The following is a 19,993-nucleotide window of genomic DNA, read 5'->3' on the forward strand; positions in this document are numbered from 1 at the left end:
TGGCCGCACCCGAATGCCGCCACCAGCAAAGGGCCTGGGAGCCTGAGAAAATTTCTCTGTTTACAGTCTGACTCGCTCTCTGCCCTGCGTTGTTGCTTGGGTTCGCATTTCCCCGGTGAAATGCTCCATTGAATCAAAGGAAGAACAGGGATGCTGTGCCCTCTGCAGAGAGCATTCACAGGATGTTTTCAGGGGGTGGGGGAAGAGAAGTGTGTTGCAAAATGTCATTAGATGCTCCTTTTCATTACAGTTTCAGGAAAAGAATGTAGGTGAACTGTCTCGGTTTGCCCCAATAATTTAATTTATTTCAAAGTAATACCCGCCCCTCCTATCCAATAACTGCCGATTTCAGCATCCGTTTCTGTACATCTGGTATGTTAGCCACTATAATGGAAGATACAATGTAATGAAAATAATAATTATGGAATAGCATACAGTGTTTTCAAAATGCCGTGTATTAGCTCTGTAATCAAGCAATCCTCAAAAAAGGTTTTTACTGAGTGATAGTATTTCTGTTTCAAAGGCAGGGGAAATCGAAACACAGAGACATTAAGTGGTTTGTCTGAGGCCACACAGCAAGTAAGTGTCAGAGCTGGGAGCTGAGCCCAGCCCTGGCTCCTGCCCTTGTACTCAGACGACTGTACCACACCATATTCTTTCCAAATAAATTTGCTAAAAATCATATGCTGAGCTCGTGAGCAGTAGTGACATGGAGGGGCAATTTAACCTCTTCTGTCACTTCCTACAGGGAAAAAAAACACCTGAGCCTCTGCAGCAGTAGAAGGAAGCCTTAAAAAGTCAAGAAATGCCATCCTTGGAGAGAGGGAGCCGTCCAGGTTATGTCATGCTGAATTGCTCTCAGGCTGAGGAATGTTTTATTGTGAGTGGTATATTTTCACATGGGAGTGCTGTGACTGTGCCGTGCCCTGAGTCATAAACCAGAGGTTTCAGTATCTAACCATACCTGAAGTCTTTTCTTTGCATGTCTCAAGGCTTCTCGCTGCAATTTCATTCTCAGACATAATAAAGTTGCCCGCATACATTATTGCTGCCGTACAGCTAAAGCAGCAAGTTGAGACACATCGGAAGAGGAGAGACGTTGGCCTCTGAGCAACTCAAAGCGTTTTGACCAGTTTGACGTAAGGCGGTAAAACTATTAGTGAACTAATCGCGACGCTCGCGAGGAGATCAGGAATCCTCGGGAACCACTGCATTTCCATTGCGGTGGCGGGGATTAAGCTTTCCCAGTCGCGCTGGGGTCCAGCGGGTCGTATCCATCGAGGTCTGGTGCCCCGTGGAGACCTGCCGTGTGCTTTGCCAGTAGCGCGGCACGGGCAGTTACGGGCCCACGGCAATAATAACTTGCTGGATTTTGGCTTGCTCCGCAGGAGAAGCGGCTCGCTCCCTCAGAGCAGGGAAGGGTGGTGATGGAGCCCAGCTACAGGTTTTTGCAGCCCGGGGGAAGGAATTCCTGCCTCTGACTGTGAACGGAGAGCAGCGTCTGGTTGAAGTAGGGCTCAGAAGAGGAATTTCTATGTGTGCGAAGCAGCGTCGCCTTTTCTCTGACAATTAAAAAGGGTTTCTTGCTCTCAGACAAATAAAGCCTATTAAAGCTGGTGGCAGTGATGGGAAGAACTTTGTGAAAATATGTTTGTTTTGCAAAGCTGGCTGCCAAGTATTGTTTTATAGTTCCATTTTTTCCCTTCTTTCTCCACTGTTTACAGTACCCTCTGAGAAACTTAAAATGATCTCTCCCTACCAATTTTGTTCTTTTTTTCTTTTGGCAGACATTGGTACCCCACTCCCACACCCCAGTTCTTGCTGCAACAGAAGCCATGATCCTTTTGCCTTGTTTTTCTTTCTTATAATACCAGCCCAGCCCTGAGAACAGCGTTTGCTAGTTAACTGCAGCATTGCAAATTTGGCCAAATGAGCTGAAGGACAGCCATACAAGCCCTACATTTTGTTCTCCTTCCACTGGTTGGTATTGCATGAGGTGTCTGAAAAATACATTTGGTCCTTGTTTTTCAGAGATTCTATGTTTCCATCAGCCTTGGGAATGTCGTTATTCCCAGCAGCAGAGAGCAACAATAAAAGAGCTGGGTAGCTGAGATCTAGACTATGTTCTTTAACAGACTTGGATGATGTATCTTGGATATATCTTGTTCCTGGACGCAGCAACACAGTTTTATGTGATTATTGAAAAGGTTTACGCCGCTGGCAGATAAAAGGTAAACCAAAGCCCAGAACTGACTTCGCTGGAAAGCATTTTGTTACAAGCCGTTGAAGGGTGGTTTACTGAAGCAGTGCTTTTATCAGTGCGTGATGTTCGTGGTCGCCTACGCGAAGCGTGCTGGTGATCTCGGCCCCCCCCTTTCCCGGAGGGCAGGTACTCACGGCGGGGAACCCGCTGCTGTCGCCGGTGTCTCACTGGACGGTGCAAGACTCGGGGAACAGACCTGAGGGGTAATAAAGTTGTTCTGTTGGCACTTCTTACACCTAACGGCCGTTTCTCGGGGGCTCGCTTAAGCACAAATGTGGTTGTGCTTCCAGAGGGAGCATTCCTGTAAGGATAAATGGATGCTGTAGCTTTCAGCACGGCGGTCTGGCCCCATCGTAAATGAAATCCATGAGATTTCGTGAATACAGCAGGGCAGATCATCCAGAGCGTCGTACGAGTTCGTAATCTACTAAACCTGGGTGTTCACAGATATATATTTGGGATTTGTTATTCATTATTGACCATGTACTAGATATTATACACATAAAACGTTCCCTCACCCTCTGAGTAATATCAGACATCTGTGCTTTGGCTACTGATTAAAGATGGGTTTGTAGAATTAGAGCCTTCGGTGCTATTGTTTTAAATTGGAGAGAGAATTATCCGTTATATTTCTTTTGCAACATGTATGCACTTTTAATAAGAAGAGTTTATGTCCGCACAAATTTATTTAAACTTAAACAGAAGCAACTAATTCTAAACAACATATGGATTTTCTTTTTTAAACAACGTTGCTTATATTTTGCCTCCTAAACTAATTATTATTTTAATCTCTAAATAAGCTGACACTTCTTTGCATGTGGTTTGTCTATGCAGGCTGGGAAAAATTAGAGGAGTAACCTTTTAATCACAGAGGTTCTAATGTAGATTTTTTTTATGTACAAAGAGCTATGAATCTGTCCAGGAAGACTTGTTTGATATTATGGCGGGCTAATGAAATTTCAAAGTTAACATTCCCCAAATAAAATGGAAAGAAGACACAGGGAGAAAAGGAGCAGATTTAAAATTAGAGAATCTTTGTGGTTTATGGGTTCCAGGTTATTTGGAATGGAATGAAAGTTAATGCTACATCCTTTTTTCCATCCTGCCAGCCAGTGTCTGATCCAAGAACGTCTCTTATTTAAAGGGCAGGGCTCCCTCCACTGTTCTTAAATAAAGGCTTTCACTGTCTGAGATCCAATCCTCCCTGATTTTCACAGTAACATTGTAAGACTGCATGAAGAGAATTACTTAATGAAAAGAAGTTTTGCATATGATTCCCCTATCATAAGCCTGTTCAAGTCATATGGTTTGATTTACATTTATGCAAATATAAGAGAATACAGTAAAATTACCAAAGGAGGAAAGGACCGTGGCATGTCACAAACAAGATGTGCCTATTTGTATTTATGTTTGCTAATGAAGTTCAGCCAGGACTTGCTCTTTGATTTGGATGTCTCTGTCTGCCATTCCACTTTATGCATTGTAATTAAACCACTTGCCCACACACATACAAGAGGACACCAAGAAAGGGAGACTTGAAGTTTTAAAAATGCTGTTCTGTAACTTGCTTATACAGGACCTATAATTCAGGATTTATCATCTTTAAGTGATACAACAGACCTGTGGTATGACATTGTGCCTTAGCTTTAATGTAAGCAGAACTGCAGACTTAACCCAGTGGAGGATTTGGCCCAGTAAACTTTAGCGTCTCGGATGCCCACTGGAGGTGTTTTACTCTAGACTTTCCAAATTTTATCCCAAAAAAGATTTAAACATCAGCCCACTCAAAAATCACAGCTGTTTCTTTTCCTCGCCAAAATGATTCTTTCTCATCATGCTACAGCTGTGAAATTACGCACTGGTGTAAATTGCTAACTGGGAACCATTTCTAGCTAAGGTGCCTGTTCAGAAGTCTTAGTTTCTAACCTGATATGTCACTTAACTGAGGAGTACTCACATCTTCAGGTTTGGCTGGGACTTGTTTCTGTAAATCACAGCTTCAGTATATTTGTGTTAATAAACACGTGTTTATCTGCCCCTAAATTGGTCGTATGAACTCTTCAGTAAACTGTTTCATTTCATGTGACCTACTGTACTGTGAGGACAGGAGTTTTGCTGCCCTCTTCATGGAAAGGTTCTTGGTGGTCCTTCGTAATACGCTACCTCAGGCCACCACTACAGGAGAGACATGGGACCAAAAAAGAGAGTAGAAAATGGATGATTTTTCATGAAATTTGAGGAGTTACTTGAGCATGGCCTCTTGTTCCAGGTTGCCTTTTTAAGCTGTTAGTTTTTCCTTCTTTCACCAAACTAAAGGCAAAGCTTGGTCTTGCTTTTAGGTGACTGACAGCCGTGAGGACTGCTCATCTTTTCTGCTTCATTGTACCTCCTTTCAGACTGCTGGAAAAAAAACCTGTCTTCATTGATTAAATAATGATAGCATTCCTAGAGAAGATCTTTAGATCAGAATCCAATGTGCTTTGATAACTTGAAGGAGCATCATTTTGAAGGTAGGGTTCCTATACTACAGCCAAATAGAGGATGCCTGAGATGCCATGAGAAGGTTCTTCACCTGGTGCCTAGATGGGCTGGGGTCAGGACTGGGCAGTAGAGGACTAAGCAGCAAAATCAGCATGGCGCTCCCCTAAATGGGAGCAAGTGGCAAGAGTGGACTGGGCAAGATGAAGGTCGTGTTTCTGCTTTCACTTTGGTCCAGCCTGCCTACCCTCTGGTTGTGGGTAGCAGCAATCTGTCCTTTCACCTCTAACGGGGTCAGAGAAAGGGATGCAAAATCTTGTCGTATAATTGCAAGGAGCAAGAAGAGTTTCTGTGAGGGCTAGATTGGCCAAATAAGGTTATATCAACTTTTCAGAGGCTGGAATCCTTTCTGGGAAGGCGAACTACCGAATTTGTGCCAAGCTAGGTGATTTCCCTCTCTAAAAGGTGGTCCCTTGGCCACCTGTGCACAGAGCGGTTACAGTAACAGCCTGACGGACCTTCAGCCATGGCAAAGAGTCAGGCCACAGCAGGAAAAATCAAAGCACAGGCTGGTAGACAGTAAATTTGGAGAGACAGCACACAAAAATATTTGGATGCAGTAGACACTTTTCCAAAAAGGGCTCCAGGAGGGACCGTGGGCTTATGTTATCTCCTGACATTGGGCTATAGCAAGACGTACCCAGCAAAATGGATGCAGCTATGGCTTGCCATTTTAATCCCACATCAAGAGTCTGCATCATCCTCTCTCTGTAATTCTGAGCCAAATAATCGTGTTTTTTTAAAAAAAAATGGATACTGCCAAAGTGGCATAAAGCACCCAGAAGTGTCATCCAAACCCTTTACATTATATCAAACCGCATTAAATGACTGACACATACGTACGAACTCTCTCTTGCAAGGGCACATACACATGCAAGTTTTATAAAAAACATCTTGTTCTTTCTCTTCACAATTCTTGGCATGTAAAGATACGTCTTTTAATATCACCAATTCAGCTGTATGTATCTTAAAGATATATGGTGTAACTCAGAACTATGGGATCACTGTAAAATAGTTCTGCTATGCATAAAAGCATTTCAGAGGTTAACCTTTATTATCTTGTAATGTATCAAAATACGAACGAAGTGTTATCTTGGTATGGAATGGGATGAATCAAACTCCCTCCTCTGAAATACTGATTTTCAAAACAGTTACCTTTAAGCTGAGGTTGAAGGTAAAGATTGTTTCTGGGTAAAATGCTTCAATTTATGGCTAAATTCTGTAATAAAATATGCATGTATCAGAATCACTTTCTCTGGCTAGGGAAGGAAAAATGTGTTGTTTTCATTATTGCTGAACTTCAAAATGGCTTAAGGAATTTTGTTGGTCCTTTCCAAAGAAATTGAACTTCAGGCGGAGATTAAAGTAGAGGAAATTTCAGCCCAAGGGCAAATGTTTCAGAAAGTTTAAAGAATGTGAAACAGGGAGTTAAGTAGGAAATAGTTTTCAATCCTAACTATAGCCACACTAGTTATAATATATTGCTAAATATAGACTGGTGGGTGTGTCAACTTTCTGAAGGTGTTATCCTCCCTCCTCTGAAAGTTGCTTCTAAAATGACCTTTTCAGGGATATAACTAACCGTATAATATTGCCTATGTTGGAAAATGTTAAACTTCATTATTTCCCAGGTGAGCCCAGCCAAGCCCAACTTTGCTTTGCAACCAAAATTCCTTTCGCAAAATTCAACCTTTTATCTTTCATGTGGATCCAACTTTATATTCGGGTTCATTTATCTTCAAGCAAACTGCACAATAGCCCTGAATATTTTGTTTATGTGTTAAAGGTTGTCACTTGGGTTATAAAGCTCTGTAAAAATATCGGGGTCAAGCAGCTGAAAACATTACTTTTGCCTCGACTTCAAAATGCCAGCCATAATGGTTTGGGCAAGCTGCAGATCCAAACTCCCTTGGATTTGATGCTTGTGGTTGTGGGAATATATTGGATCCTTTCAAAATTATTGGCTAGTCTGTTTTTGTGCATTTCATGTTTGGGTATAGAGCCTTTGGATTTATTTTTCATTTTGTTTGCGGTGATACTGTCATGTCTGATGACTGGCTATATATCCCAGAGCTAATATTCTGCTCTGTGACTTTAATGCCATATGCTGCTAGATCTTTATATTGAAGTATGGTGTTAATGTAAAGGATGCCGTAATGAACATCTTGTACATATTTCCTTTTGCATATTCAGTGTCTGTAAATGTCTCTCTGAATACATGCTTGCTGTTTTTGAAACCATTTCCTTACAGTTCAGTATAAATACTATTTATAGACAAAGTTGTTTGAGGTTATCCTTCGCTCTTAATGATACTCCTCTAATTCTAGTTTAGGGGAGGAGAAATTGATCTCGCTGAAATTAATTCGGAAATTGGTAGAGCCACTAAAAATGGGAGTTATATATGGCACTTCCTAAGTGCTTGAACTTAAGAGGTACAAAATAAATCTGACGAAGCACTAACTGTAATGAAAGAGATGACTATATTTTCATTTTCAAAACTGAATGACTGCTGAAGGTGAACCAAATAAAGCAGAAGTATTTAAACTCCTTTCCTCTTTGAAGATATCATTAATATCACAAAAAAAACCCAAACCCCAAGCATTTTTAAACATTTTTAAACTGAGAATATCCCCTTAAAATATAGGGTTTCCAGTGTGCCTGGTGTAAAAAGGCATAGTTTCCTATATTGATTCAGAAGAGATGTTAAAAATGCATGAAAGGTATTTTAGTGAGACAGTGTCACAGGATCTTTTAAAATTGTTTCCTCAAATGCTCTTTAACCCTTGTGCTTCTTTACCATTAGAAACACTTGATCCCAGGTTACAATATACAGGATATCAAGTTATTTTGTACTGACCAGAGGGCCTTTAAGATTAATTTGGTTTTGGCGGGTGGGGATTATACCAGTGTCTGTTTATTTGGCTTTAGACTCAGACTATAAATAAGGTTTGGAAAACTGTAATTATTCAGTAATTTTTAGACTATTAAGATAGGTTAGAAATGATTCTTGAACATAGTGAATAGAGCACACGTGCTTATAAAGGACAAACAGATTCAGCATAATAGCGTGTTTTTGGCCTCATCTATTTTGCAGGCAATTAACAAAATAGGATGTTACATTTTTGCATATCTCTTGCTCTCCTGAAATAGAGCCACTAACCACTTGTTAACCACACTGATTTTTTAATAGACAAAGTGGTCGCTTATAGCTTCCCCACCAGAAATGTTCAGATTAAGCACACTATTAGATTGCAGCCAGAATCGTCTACAAAACAGGAAGAAAGCCTTGCCTTTCTCTCTGCCTTCTTCCCTTGTTTAAGTTAACGTGATAATTCATTACAGATTTTCTCTTTCTTTGACAGAGTGCCTACCGCAGGAACGGGATGACTTTTCTCGCCTGCTAATATGGATGTGGCTGCAGCAACAGGAAAGACAGTGTTATATTAAGGTGATTTTCTTTTCCCCTCCGTGGAAGGAAAAAAAAATACAAGCTCCGATGTCTCCGTGTACCAGTGAGTGGGCTGGTTTGTTGTGACTATCTGCTGGCTGACTCTGTCTCTTTTTCCAGCCCCCTCAATCGTTATTCTTGTTTACTAGCTGGAACATTTAGCTAATTAATGGCAGGATGTTTGGGATAGCGTGTAGGTGGACAAGAATACAGATCAGACAATGCTGAAGTTTGCAGGGGACTTGCTGCTGTCAGCCTCTTTCTGAAAAAGGATGTCGTTTTTATTTAAGTGTTTGGAAGTCTGTATGTTCTCCTAGAGATGTTTTTTTGTAAAGCAGGATGGGGCAGAAAGAGGCCAGAGATAGACTGGGTTATATAGGTTATATAAAGGTTCTATAGGTTTTCCTTGTGATTTTTACAAAAAGAAAAACTGCTTTCCACTATTTTCCACTGATTTCTCTCAGCTAATTTTGAAGTGTTCAGACAGCGTAACCCGGTTTAACCCAGTGAGCTGCTTCTTGATGAGAGTAGTAGCGAGTCCAGATCCAAAGATACTCGGAAAAAAGTTCAGGTAAACCGTACTTTACCAGTTAGAGGCTCGTCTTTCTGCAGACCCAAGGATAGACTAAGTGGTCAGTCCCAAGTTCTCCATATTTACATCTCCTAAGGCTCAAGCCGTCATTCTCTGAAATCAAGGAAAGCCTTTGCAGTGATTTGGCACTGGATCGGGCCCCTATTTAGAAAAATACATCCTGAGGATTTGAAATAACCGTGTCTGTCCCAGTGGTTCTAGGCAAAGGTTTAACGTTATGTACTTGCTCAGCGTTTGCTGCAGGAAGCAGATGTTGTCTCTGTTGTTGACAAAGGCAGCGTTACTGTTGGATTTGGTTAGAGAAGAAACGGGCTCTTTTTTGCCTTTTTTATATTTTAGTTCACGTTGTTTGTTTTCAGCTTTATTTTTTAAATCTCAGTCCCTCCCTCTACGCTTCTTCCCGTCCCCTGCTCCTCCAGCCTTTGCTGGCCTCACAAACACATTCATTTCTTCCCATAAAAACTGTACAAATATAGAGCTAACCACGATGATGCTTGACCAGAGGAAAGGGCTCGTGCTTCAGCCCGTCGTCAGGATCTGCAGGCGTGTACTGCTGGTGTCCCTGTGGTACCCCTTCGGCCCCCGGGGTCTGCTTCGGCCGCTCTTAGCCGAGGCTTGAAATCTAACTTAAACCTCAAATTAAGACAGAGCACTCAAGGGATCGAGAGGAGATCAGCAAAATATTACTTTCCTCCAGTGCAGCCGTCCTCCTCTTTTGTGCTTAGTATGTGAGGTCTTAATTTTTACTCCCACTGTATGCTCTTTGTGGTCATTTGTAAGTGGTTTTGTTGCCCTGCTTTCCTGGACCTGCTTGCAAAGACTTTTAGAAAAAAATACATATTCTAAATAAACAGAAAAATGTCTCTTCCCTTCGCAACCAAAATATCGTGAAAGTGAACTTTGTACGTCAAATATTACTGCTGTTCATAAATAGCTTTTTTCTTTCACCTGCTTACGCTTCTCTTTTCTGGAATTAATCTGTGTGTAAAGGACTAAAAGTAATGTGTACAATGCAGTGTATTAAAAGAGGGGGGGAAGTTTTCTGATGTTCCATCTGTGCTTCTTGAAATATATGATTAAACTTTTCTTTTTATCATCACTCTTATTTTTGTTGGCGTCCTTAATCATGGAAAATTATATGCTTGCTGTAAACATCCAGACTTTTTAAAAGGATACCAGCATTTATTGTATTTGGTTTCGATCTGCAGGGATACAGACAGAAGAAACTGTTTCGGGCACTGGGTACTGGAATCAAAATTCCTTCCGTAGCTGTATCTCTCCCAGATTTTACATTTTAAAATATGCATAAGCAGGAAAAATACTGGCACTTATTTTTTACTGGTCTACTTAAAGTCCCAGAGAATGAAGACTCAACATACATTTCTCTCCGAAATATGACAGATCATGTTTTTGTTGGTCTGCTGTATGTTTGTCTATCTTGAACAGTCTGACAGGCAATTATTTATAAAATCTGGGTTTGCCCAGTAAACCCATATAATAACCTTTCACTTCTCTACACAAGTCAGTGAGCTGAATTTAGAGTAAAACAAGGTAGGTTATGTCTCCCTATCTTGGACTAACCCAGTTTATTCTTATTTTGGGAAGTAATCGCTTTTTTTCTCATCTTCGGAGGTTTTTTTAACTCTGTTTAAAGCAAAAACGAGACCAGTAGGACTCGTGGTGCATACGGGGTGTGTCTTAGCACCACTTTACGTGCTGCAGAAGCAGAGATGTATGTTTAAGCTGGGACTGCACTTAAAAGTATCTTAAACTTTTTTCTTTATTATATGTATAAAAATCAGTTTGAGGTTCAATTAACGGCTGCGTACAAATAGCTTTGTGCTTGTGTAATTTCAGCTTGCAAATCATTTTGATACTTAGCAAGGATTTATAGTAACTGAATCAGGTTATGCTGATTATTTAACACGTCATTAGTCACCTGAAGAAGGGAAACAGAACCGATTTCAGTGGAATAAGACTGCATAACATTTAAAGGAGTATGAGATTTTTCTCACAGTTCGATATCTGCCTTGCTGTGTGGTTATATCACCTAGGGTTTTTTGGTTTCCTTAGTCCAGCCATCCACAAAACAGGGATAATAATTCAACTTGAAAATTGTCAGAGGTGAGGCAGGCACAACGCAGATTTCTAATTGCGCTTCATCTCATTTCCTGACCTGTCCTTCCTCAGGCTTTCTTCCGAGAAAATAAAGCCCTTTAAAAGGCTCTTGCCTTCACCTGGAAATCGGGAGAGGCTGACAGTGCTGCATATTTCTCCGGAGACACTCAGGACCTTGCAGAATTTGGCCCCCCTGGGTTTTCAGAGTACACTTCTCTTTGTCAAGTGAAGATCTCACTGGGGGAAAAAAAAAAAATAAAAAAAATAGGGGTTTCTGGCACTTCTTGAATTTAGATGAACCTTAGTGTTGTATTAACGTTCTGCCATCAGCCGTGTGTAGATCTCATAAAATGTTTTATAGCTTCCTGTCTAGCTCATACAGAATGTTTCATAGTACATAAACACTTCTACTAATAATTTAAGAATAAATAGATAGTGACATTAGTCACAAGTCTAACCTCTAGTTGAAACTTACACAGTTATAGGGGGGGGGGAGGTTTGCCTAAGTGAATCATCTTGTCCGAGGTTAGGCTTTTTATACCTCTACTATATATCTACACTGAGCGGCGGTGCAGCTAGGGAAACGCGGTGGTGGCATGCATTAAATCCAGGGCTTTATTCGGAGGGCACAGAGCCAGCGCAAAGCAACGGAGCCATCCCTGAAGGAATTGAATGTAAATTTGATGGTTTAAATCAGGCCAGATGCCTTAAAAAATTATTTTGAAAGCTGTATCTTTAATGTAGCTCTTAACTTTTTTTTTTTTTTTTTTTTTTCCTGCTTAAGATAATGATGTTGCCTTTACAAAATAATAAGCAAAAATAGCTCTCATCTATTGTGGGGAGACAAAAATCAGATAGTTTGACTTCTATAAATCACGGAAATGTTGGCAACTGAAACAAACTTTTAGAAGGCAGTTGACTGCAAATTTGAAGGAAACCTTCATATTTTACTGTTAAAAGCCTTTTAACTGTCTAGAGAGCACTCTGAGACACTACATTAATAGCCATTCTTCAGTAATCAAGCTCCATACATACGATTTCTCCTAAACGAAATAGATTAGTAGCGGAAGAGAGCTGGAAAGATAAATAAGGACAATCAAGAACTGAAATTATAATAATACAGTTTCATTTTAATTTTATAGCTCTCTTCTATATTTGTGATTGATAAGTCATCTTAATTCCTATCAGACAGAAATATTGGCACAAGAGTCTTATACCAATATCTGTGCATTTCTGGACTAGTCTTCATCCAGATGCTTTGCAGATTTTCTTACTGACTTTTGTGAAGATGTGATGTGTCAATCTTTGGTACTTGTATGACTTTGATTACTGCAGTATCTGAGTGCCTCACAGTCTTCCATGTATTTATGCCTGCAGCACCGCTTTGAAATAATAATGGGTTGTTATCTCCGTTTCTTCTGAGGCACGGAAGGGCTAAATGACTGGCCCTGTGTTGGGAGACCTGGGATGCTTCAGAAAACTTGGATTTCCCAAATCCATACTGATGCTCTCAGCTCTGAGTCGTCTTCCCTCTGCAGTGAAAATGATAGGTGTATCCGAAAGCACGTAACCCAGCCCCACAGGTTAGGAGAGAAAGTGGCAAAAGCAGTATCCAACTGGATCTACGAGAGGAATTTGGGGAGGAAGAATGCAATCCCTCAATTTGGATCCAATCCAGGACTCAAAGCTTTAAAACCTTCTGGCTGAAATGTGCCACAGCCACTTAATGACCTCGTGCAGAAACATAAACGTTACATTTCCACCAAAACACGGACTGCGGGACACTTTCCCTCCTCCGCACTCTGCTGGATTTCTGCATCAGAAATCACCACAAGGGATGTGCTCATTAAAAAAAATCCTACTTTGCCAGTGCCAGAGTTTTCGTGCCTTGATCTCCTCCCAACCTGCCTTTGCATAGGGCACCAGAGCTGCAAGAAATAATAGGAGAAACAAAATTAAGAAACGTAAATGCCCTCTTTTAAATGGGGCAGCAGCTGCAATGGGTGTTCTCAAAGATAAAGTAAAAATTTAACTTATAATAAATGAACTGGGTCTGAATCTGATGAAGTGCAGCTGAAGTGTGGTGGCTGATTTTCAGCCTATAACTAGACCTGGAAGAAGGGAAGGTGTAAGATACCTGAAGCCCTAGCGGGATTCAGATAGTCAAGAGTCAATAACACAAGTTGGCTCAAACCAGTTCTGTTTAGCTCTCATTTCCATAAGTATTTAATTAATCTGCAAAACAAAACAAAACAAAAAAAAAAAGGCAAAGAAATTATTGTGTTTCTTGTACTGACATGATTTCTTCAGATCTGCAAATGAAATGGCAGCAACTGTGTGTCAAGCTTAGGTGAAAACAGATCTGAAACATCGCCGCAGAAGGAGAAAGGCGGCGTTTATAGGAGCAAGGCTCCAGCCGAGCTTCTCTCCCTGAGCTCCCTTGCTCAAATCATTGTGTATCTGCTGATACCAGTGCTGAAACCTGCTGCGCTTGCACAAACCTTGTTGTAGCTTCGAGTAAATTATTTCAGTAAATTAGATGTGATCTGTCTAATGTTCTCCATGTCACCTTGCCCTTATTTCACTATTAAAAGAATTTATATTCCTCTGGTTTGGAATGTTATCAACATTTTGCTAGTCCTAAATTTTCACTGTTCTGCAGACTTGGGTGTAGACAGAACACAAATAAATTGAAGCAATTATTAAGGGGTGCTTTTAGCACCTGGGAAAGGGTGTCTCTGAAAGTCAGTTTCTCCATGGAAGGTGCTGTTCTCACTCATCTTCTCTGGGATGGTGGCAAAATTGATACACGGCTTCTGTAGGGCTTGAACTTGTACAACAAGCAGTTGAGGTCAGCCTTGAGGTCTCCCTCAAGCTCATATGCATCCCACTTGTCTCCTCACTGTGCAAATCAGACACAAGCCCAAGAGGAAAAAACATGACAGATTCTTCCACTGGAAGATCAAGAACCGCAACACTGAATATTCCAAGGTAAGACAAAATAAAATAACCTTGGTCTGACTGGACTCACCTACATGTCACTTGAGAAATTTTTTTTTTTTTTTTTTTCCTATTTGACAGTTACTTCGTGATTATTTCCGCACTTGGGTGATCAGAACTTTGTCCTCATATGTTTGGCAGTGAAATAGTTAAGAATAGTTATTTCTCATGTGCGGTCAGGTTTCAGAGTCAATACAGTGGTAAACAGCTCTCTGCCTTTCTGCAGCTGTTGTTTTTTGACTAGTGGGTTAAGAACCTTTCACATTTTAAGGGCAAATGTATTTTGGAGCAGTGTCCGAGTTGTTACTTTTATTCACGGTACCCAAATAGGTGCAGCCAGCTAAGCTAGTCCACTGCTCTGCTGATGTGTCCAGATGAGAGGGAGTGTGTGAATATTGTCCTTGTAACACAAAATCATCCAAGAAATGGCCAAAGCTCCATCCACACATGGGTTAACGGGAGCAGTACGAAGATTATTCTACCAGGACTTTAAATATCTGTTAGTCTCTATGCTCAAAACCCTGTTAAACCTCTTTGGACAGGTGTCTGTGAAGTAGAGGACTCTATCCTCGTGTCTGTGAGTGGGGCTTATGTAGGAAATTAATGTTGCCTTGGGATCAAATGTACGCTACTGTCAAACTAAAGGAGAAGAAGGAAAGGCTATGGACTGTTGAGAGGCGGTGTGGCCGTGCTTGCAGGTTCCAGTCTTCCCAGTGTTATGGCAGTCTAGATAAAATTTGGTAGAAGCAGCCAAACTTTTGAATTTTTGGCCAAAGTCCAAACCTTCCCAGTTTTTGCCACGGCTAGTTTTTGTATGTGTTTTTTTTACGGTGTCGAAGCTGGGCTTGTAGATGATGCTGGGTTCATTTTTATTTTGTTGAGGCTTGTTTTATTTGCACTTTGGTATGCATTTGTGGTGCACAGTCTGAAGGGATTTTGCATCTTAGTTGGTTTCTTTGGTGGTCCTAAAGGCAGGGCAAAATTAATGCAGCACTTAAAGAGCCTGTTATTAAAACTTTAGTCAGAGGTGAGCAGGAGGAGCATAGAAAATGTATTTGTTTGTATGCGTATCTATTAAATAAATATGAAAATATATATTCATATTTTTTCAGGAAGACTTAATTCCAAAAAGCAGCTCTGCTTTTCCAAATCCAAAAGCAAACCTGACCCTGTTTTGATACCTCCCTCTCTCTGCAATGAAAGTAGTTTACCTTTGTAAAGATAAAGATTTTTACTTCGTGGAATTGATTTGTTTGTAACCTTCGGTTTCTTTGCTGTCTGTATTATTCATTTTTGTCTTGCACAAAGTTTAATGTCACACTGTGGATCTTTAAGAGCTTGTGAAGCCTCATGAAGTTTTAGAAAAATAATCTCTGACCTCCTGTATGAAAAAGGCATTTTCGAATCTGCAAGGTGGGAGGGGGTGGCGGTGTTGGTTTGTTGTGGGATTTTTTTAAGTCAAATATAGAATATTGTTTGAGAGGGAGAGATCTCACAGGTCTGGGTATAAGTCCCCAGTTTATGCACCGAGGGCAACAGCAGGTATTTTTATAGTGCTTGAATGTTGAAGGGAGTTGTCAGAGCTGGACACTGCAGAGATACCTCACTGCTCCCTTAAATTGTGTCTGAAATTTCCTTGTATTTTATAATACATGAGTTGTGCTCTTGGCTGCCATTTCCTTCCTTCAGACTCCCAAAGGTAAGTGGATTGTGCCCTCTGGGGGCTCTGTACTGCTTTAACTTAGATTTAAGGGTGGTGGATTTTTTCTTTTCTTTCTCTCTTTCCTTCTTTCTTTCTTTCTTTCTTTCTTTCTTTCCTTCTTTTTTTGTCTCTCTCTCTTTCTCTCTCCTTCGTGTAAAATATCACATTGATTTTTCCCCCCTCCTGGTGTCTTATGAAGGAAGAAATTTATGGCCTTTTTACGTCAGGAAGTCTAGCTTTTCCTGACGTTTTATTGCTTTGAATATTTGAAACATTTCAATCCCAGACAATAAATATTACATGATTATTGTTTTCATATGGATAGGCTATTTCCCCCTGTTTTTCCTATCCAACTTTTTACTAGCAAGTGACACCCAAAAATTTATGGATACTAAAAACATTACTATTCAACTTTGCTGGGAAGGTCAGAGATAGTCCCTCAATTTGCCTGCAATATAGAGGGAAAAAAAAAAAAAATCATCTCGTATGTTTTGAATCCCGTATTGATACAAACTTACATCAGAAGAGAAGGTAGCATTTTCTTCTTTCAAAAAAAGTGCTCATATTATAGGTCAAGCCTTGTTTCCACTGAATTAAATGATAGCCCTTGGCATTTAGGCGGGAAGAGCAGTGAACCCCAACAGAGCATTTCCCAGATCAGCAACTGGTAACCTGCAGGTGCAGAGCTTAGGAGTTTACTTGAAGTTGGTGGGATGGGTTATACCCTTTCGTAACTCCAAGTGTGGGTTTTCCGCTCACGCAGGTCAGTATCTTGCTGCTCTCATGGTAGAAGGAATTCCTTGTCAAGTGGGAACCATCAAATCCAACCTGAGGTTACACGTTTAACGCTGTCTATTTGGGAGAAGGCAGCTGTACGCATGGGACACCGGTTCTGTAGTACCAGCCGTGGCGACCAGGTCTACCTTGCAGTCCCAGGTTTGATTTGACAGCCAGCAGATAAAGCAATATGTGAAATCTCTGGTCAAATAGCTAAGGTTATAAGAATATGAGAGTCACAGGTTCTGCTCAGAAGCACTAGATTGTCTCCTATTTTTGTATTGACAGTTTTTCATGCAGGACCCTGCTGCCCATTCTCCATTAACCGTCATATTATCAATGACTTCATATTGATCTTGATTGCAGAACTGGGTCCTGCATAACCAAAAAATCTCCCTCTTTCTGTCAGTTCCTGACTGAATGTTTCATCCAAATTCAGTGACTGTCTGTATAACTATGAAGAGAGTAATCCTAATGTGTTTCAGGAGGAGGCAAGTTGTGGAGACAGTAAACGTACATATAGGTCTTTGGAAGTTTATCGTCAGAGATGCATCAGACCACTCTCGGGCTGGATAAAGGTTTGGTACGGGGATAAGAAAAAAGACAAAAACCTGTCAAAGTTCAACTGCAGCAATGTCTGTGAGCCGGTTCTGTCCTTGCCTTGTGCAGACAAAGGGAACCAGTCTAAATCCATTCAGAAAGAAACGCTCGTAAGTACTTGTTTAAAGTCTTTTTTAAGTGTTGTTGTGTCTTCACCCTCTCTCCTGTCTCGTCCTCTTTTGGGAATGTTGAAAATAACATGCAGTTCTGTGCTACCTTTGTCTGTCCTTTTCCATGTGGTAAACATGGACTTTTCCCTCCCTGTTTCCTACAGACCTTCAGCCAACTCAGCTTTTCCTGTTTATTTCCTTGTCAAAGGCATCATTGGTGATATCGCTCCAAGTCTAGAAATAAGGGTTTTCCTGCTTTTCCTAGACACTTGCTGTACCGTTTGGTTTTATATTGATTTTGCATCATACCAGATTTGGCACATCTACTGATTCATTTATTTATTTTTTAAGGAAAGCAGATGCTTTTTCTCCCCCTCCACCAACACATGCTGAAGGTGAAGGCGCTGAAGTGGCTTTCCGGAGACCTGGGCTCCCCTCCAGACCTCTCAGTGCCTCAATTCACTATTGCTGTACCATGGGGATGAATTTGCGGACCCAGTCTTTTTAAAATAGTAATTATAATAATGAGAAGCTGTAGGCCCCAAAATTCAAATGAAAAGGTGACGGTATGGAAGCTGCAATATCTCTGTGACTGAAAAACTGGCCACCACAGCTTTGCAAAACCTATTTTCTTCTTCTTGCACAGACGGAGATGAATGCAGTAGAGCAGCTGCTTCATCAAGTGCTGTGTTTGTTTCTCCTGATTTGGAAACCCCAAATATTTTAGTGCCTCAGGAAGACACTCAGTCCTGATAAAGGCAGTTACTGGCTCAGAGTTCCCTCTGCGGTTTGGACACAATTCTTGTATTCTACACAATAGAAAGCAAAAAATTAAAGTGTGATCTCATGGAAATGCTCCATAGTTATGAAAACAGGCTCTGATTTTATCTCTCCAAATCTGTGATTTGTTGCTGAACAATACAGGTACCACACATATAGTAGTATTTGAGTTTTCTTGGCTGATGATATTTGTAAATCTACAACAACCTCGTCAGGAAAGCACCAGCTTCATGGCTGAAATCAGAATTTCAAGTTTTCATTTAAGAAAGGAAGGTGCTGCTTTCAGAGCATTGCTTGGACCGGTGCATAACCGATTTACTGAGGTCTGCCTGACACCGTTGGCAGCTTGGAAGAATACCTCTGAGAGGAAGAAAGTAATCTTTTTTTTTTTCAGGGAGGTATTAGCAAACGCCTACTTCTCCTTGAACCCTACTCAGAAGTACCCTAACATTGCAGATGTAAGTATATGCTGTCTTGCCACCATCGCTGCATTTGCAAGGACCAGGAGCAGCATCTGTCACCCATCTGACATGAAGCTGGCTTGATAGTTGGTGTAATGAGAGCACGCCCTTAAAGGAAGACTGTAAATAGGAATGTTTTCCTGAATTGAAGGCTACGTGATCAGGAAAGAAGAAAAAAAGAAAAGGCCATGGACATCTAGGGAGGTAAATAAGTTAATGGTCTGTTGTGTGACACTGAAGGTAATCAGCTGCACTGTTGGATAGTGGTGATCTACAACCATCAGTGAGTCTTGCTAGGTAGAGCTAATACCCTTACCCTTGGGTCCCTCACCATTTTATTGCCGCTCTGTAACAGGATGTGCAACTGCTATGCATTAATACGTTATTACAGATTGGCTAGTGTAAACTCCAGGTGTTGAGAACATGATTTATTCTATTAGTATAAAAAGGTGTTTTCTATGGCCATATTAAAAATTATACTAACTGTTGGGCTTGCCACTGCGCTGTGTGTGGCACATGCCAATTTAAACCTGTCATTTCCTCTAATTTAAGGGTATGTCCTCAGAAGATCATTAATTTGAGGTGGAGTTGGGGATCGTAGTGCAGCTGTGGCCTATTAACCCCCACCTGGCCATTAATCCCTGCAAAGCACCTTCCCCAAAGATGTCTGCTACTACCATATAGTCACTGAAGGAGAGCCCAAAGAAATTACATTTTTTCTGTGTATTTTATATTTAAATCTATTTTACATTGTATTTTTAATTTAGAGTGAATTGTAGCTATTATGTGGTGTATGAACCCAGTAACTGATAGGGCTGTGTTTTGTAGTGAATTCACTATTTACTGGACGGCACAACTCTAAAGAGCTATATAAGAGCCCACAACGTTTCCTCTATGTTCCCCTGGGCTTATCCCAAAGCAGCACATATTCCTGCAGGCACCAGCCCTGAGCACCGCTGGGACGAGCAGGCACGGCCTCATATTCCTCCTAATTGGGATCTCCTCTGCCAGTGCAAGATTCAGGAGTCCTGGTCGCACGTTAGACTGTGCAGCTGGAGATTCAGTCTCTGGGGCTTGTATGTTTTGTGGGTGGGTGTGAAGGCAGTGGAGCGACTTCAGTCTGTCCCAAATGTCTCGCAAACCCCCGAGGTTACCCATGGAAAGCCCTTGCTGAGAACCCCCAAACCATCTCTGTGCTGCCTCCCCTCCACGTGTGTCTTTGGGAGAATTTTACCATTTTTCTTTCCCATTCTCCAATGCTCTTAACTTTGCTGGGCTTTACGCTCAGCCCCAGTAAGCCAAAGACCCAGCTTACTTTCCTAATGCAGCCCAGCAAATGTCAAAATCATTCTTTTTGGGAAATCCACTTCAGCTCATCTGCCAAATGCTGAAAGCGGAGGGGCTGGGTCAGGAATGTCCATCAGCCACAGGGTGAGTTGCAATATCTGACATCACGCTACTTGGTTTTCCAGTTCTTCGTGCTTTGTGTCCACACAGCTGAGATACACGTGCTTGTTCCAGACCTGGTTTGAGATGGCCTTGGGGAAAGCACAGAGAAAAGACACGGGTCTGCACATGACCCAGCCTTGTGCGCTTGGTTTAAC

At 41.1% G+C, this 19,993-nt stretch overlaps 1 protein-coding gene across 1 annotated transcript in view; it reads left to right on the forward strand.

Annotated features, from left to right (window-relative positions):
* Window positions 1–9,895, forward strand: part of SUPT3H (SPT3 homolog, SAGA and STAGA complex component) — a 281,477-nt gene extending 271,582 nt beyond the window's left edge. The window contains exon 12 of the mRNA XM_049819342.1: window positions 8,164–9,895. Within this exon, the coding sequence (XP_049675299.1) occupies window positions 8,164–8,205 (42 nt within the window). The 3' untranslated portion in view covers window positions 8,206–9,895. The remainder of the gene's footprint in view (window positions 1–8,163) is intronic.
* Window positions 9,896–19,993: the final 10,098 nt, after the last annotated feature.

The sequence above is a fragment of the Accipiter gentilis genome, chromosome 16, assembly GCF_929443795.1.
Source record: "Accipiter gentilis chromosome 16, bAccGen1.1, whole genome shotgun sequence".
Lineage (NCBI taxonomy): Eukaryota > Metazoa > Chordata > Aves > Accipitriformes > Accipitridae > Astur > Astur gentilis.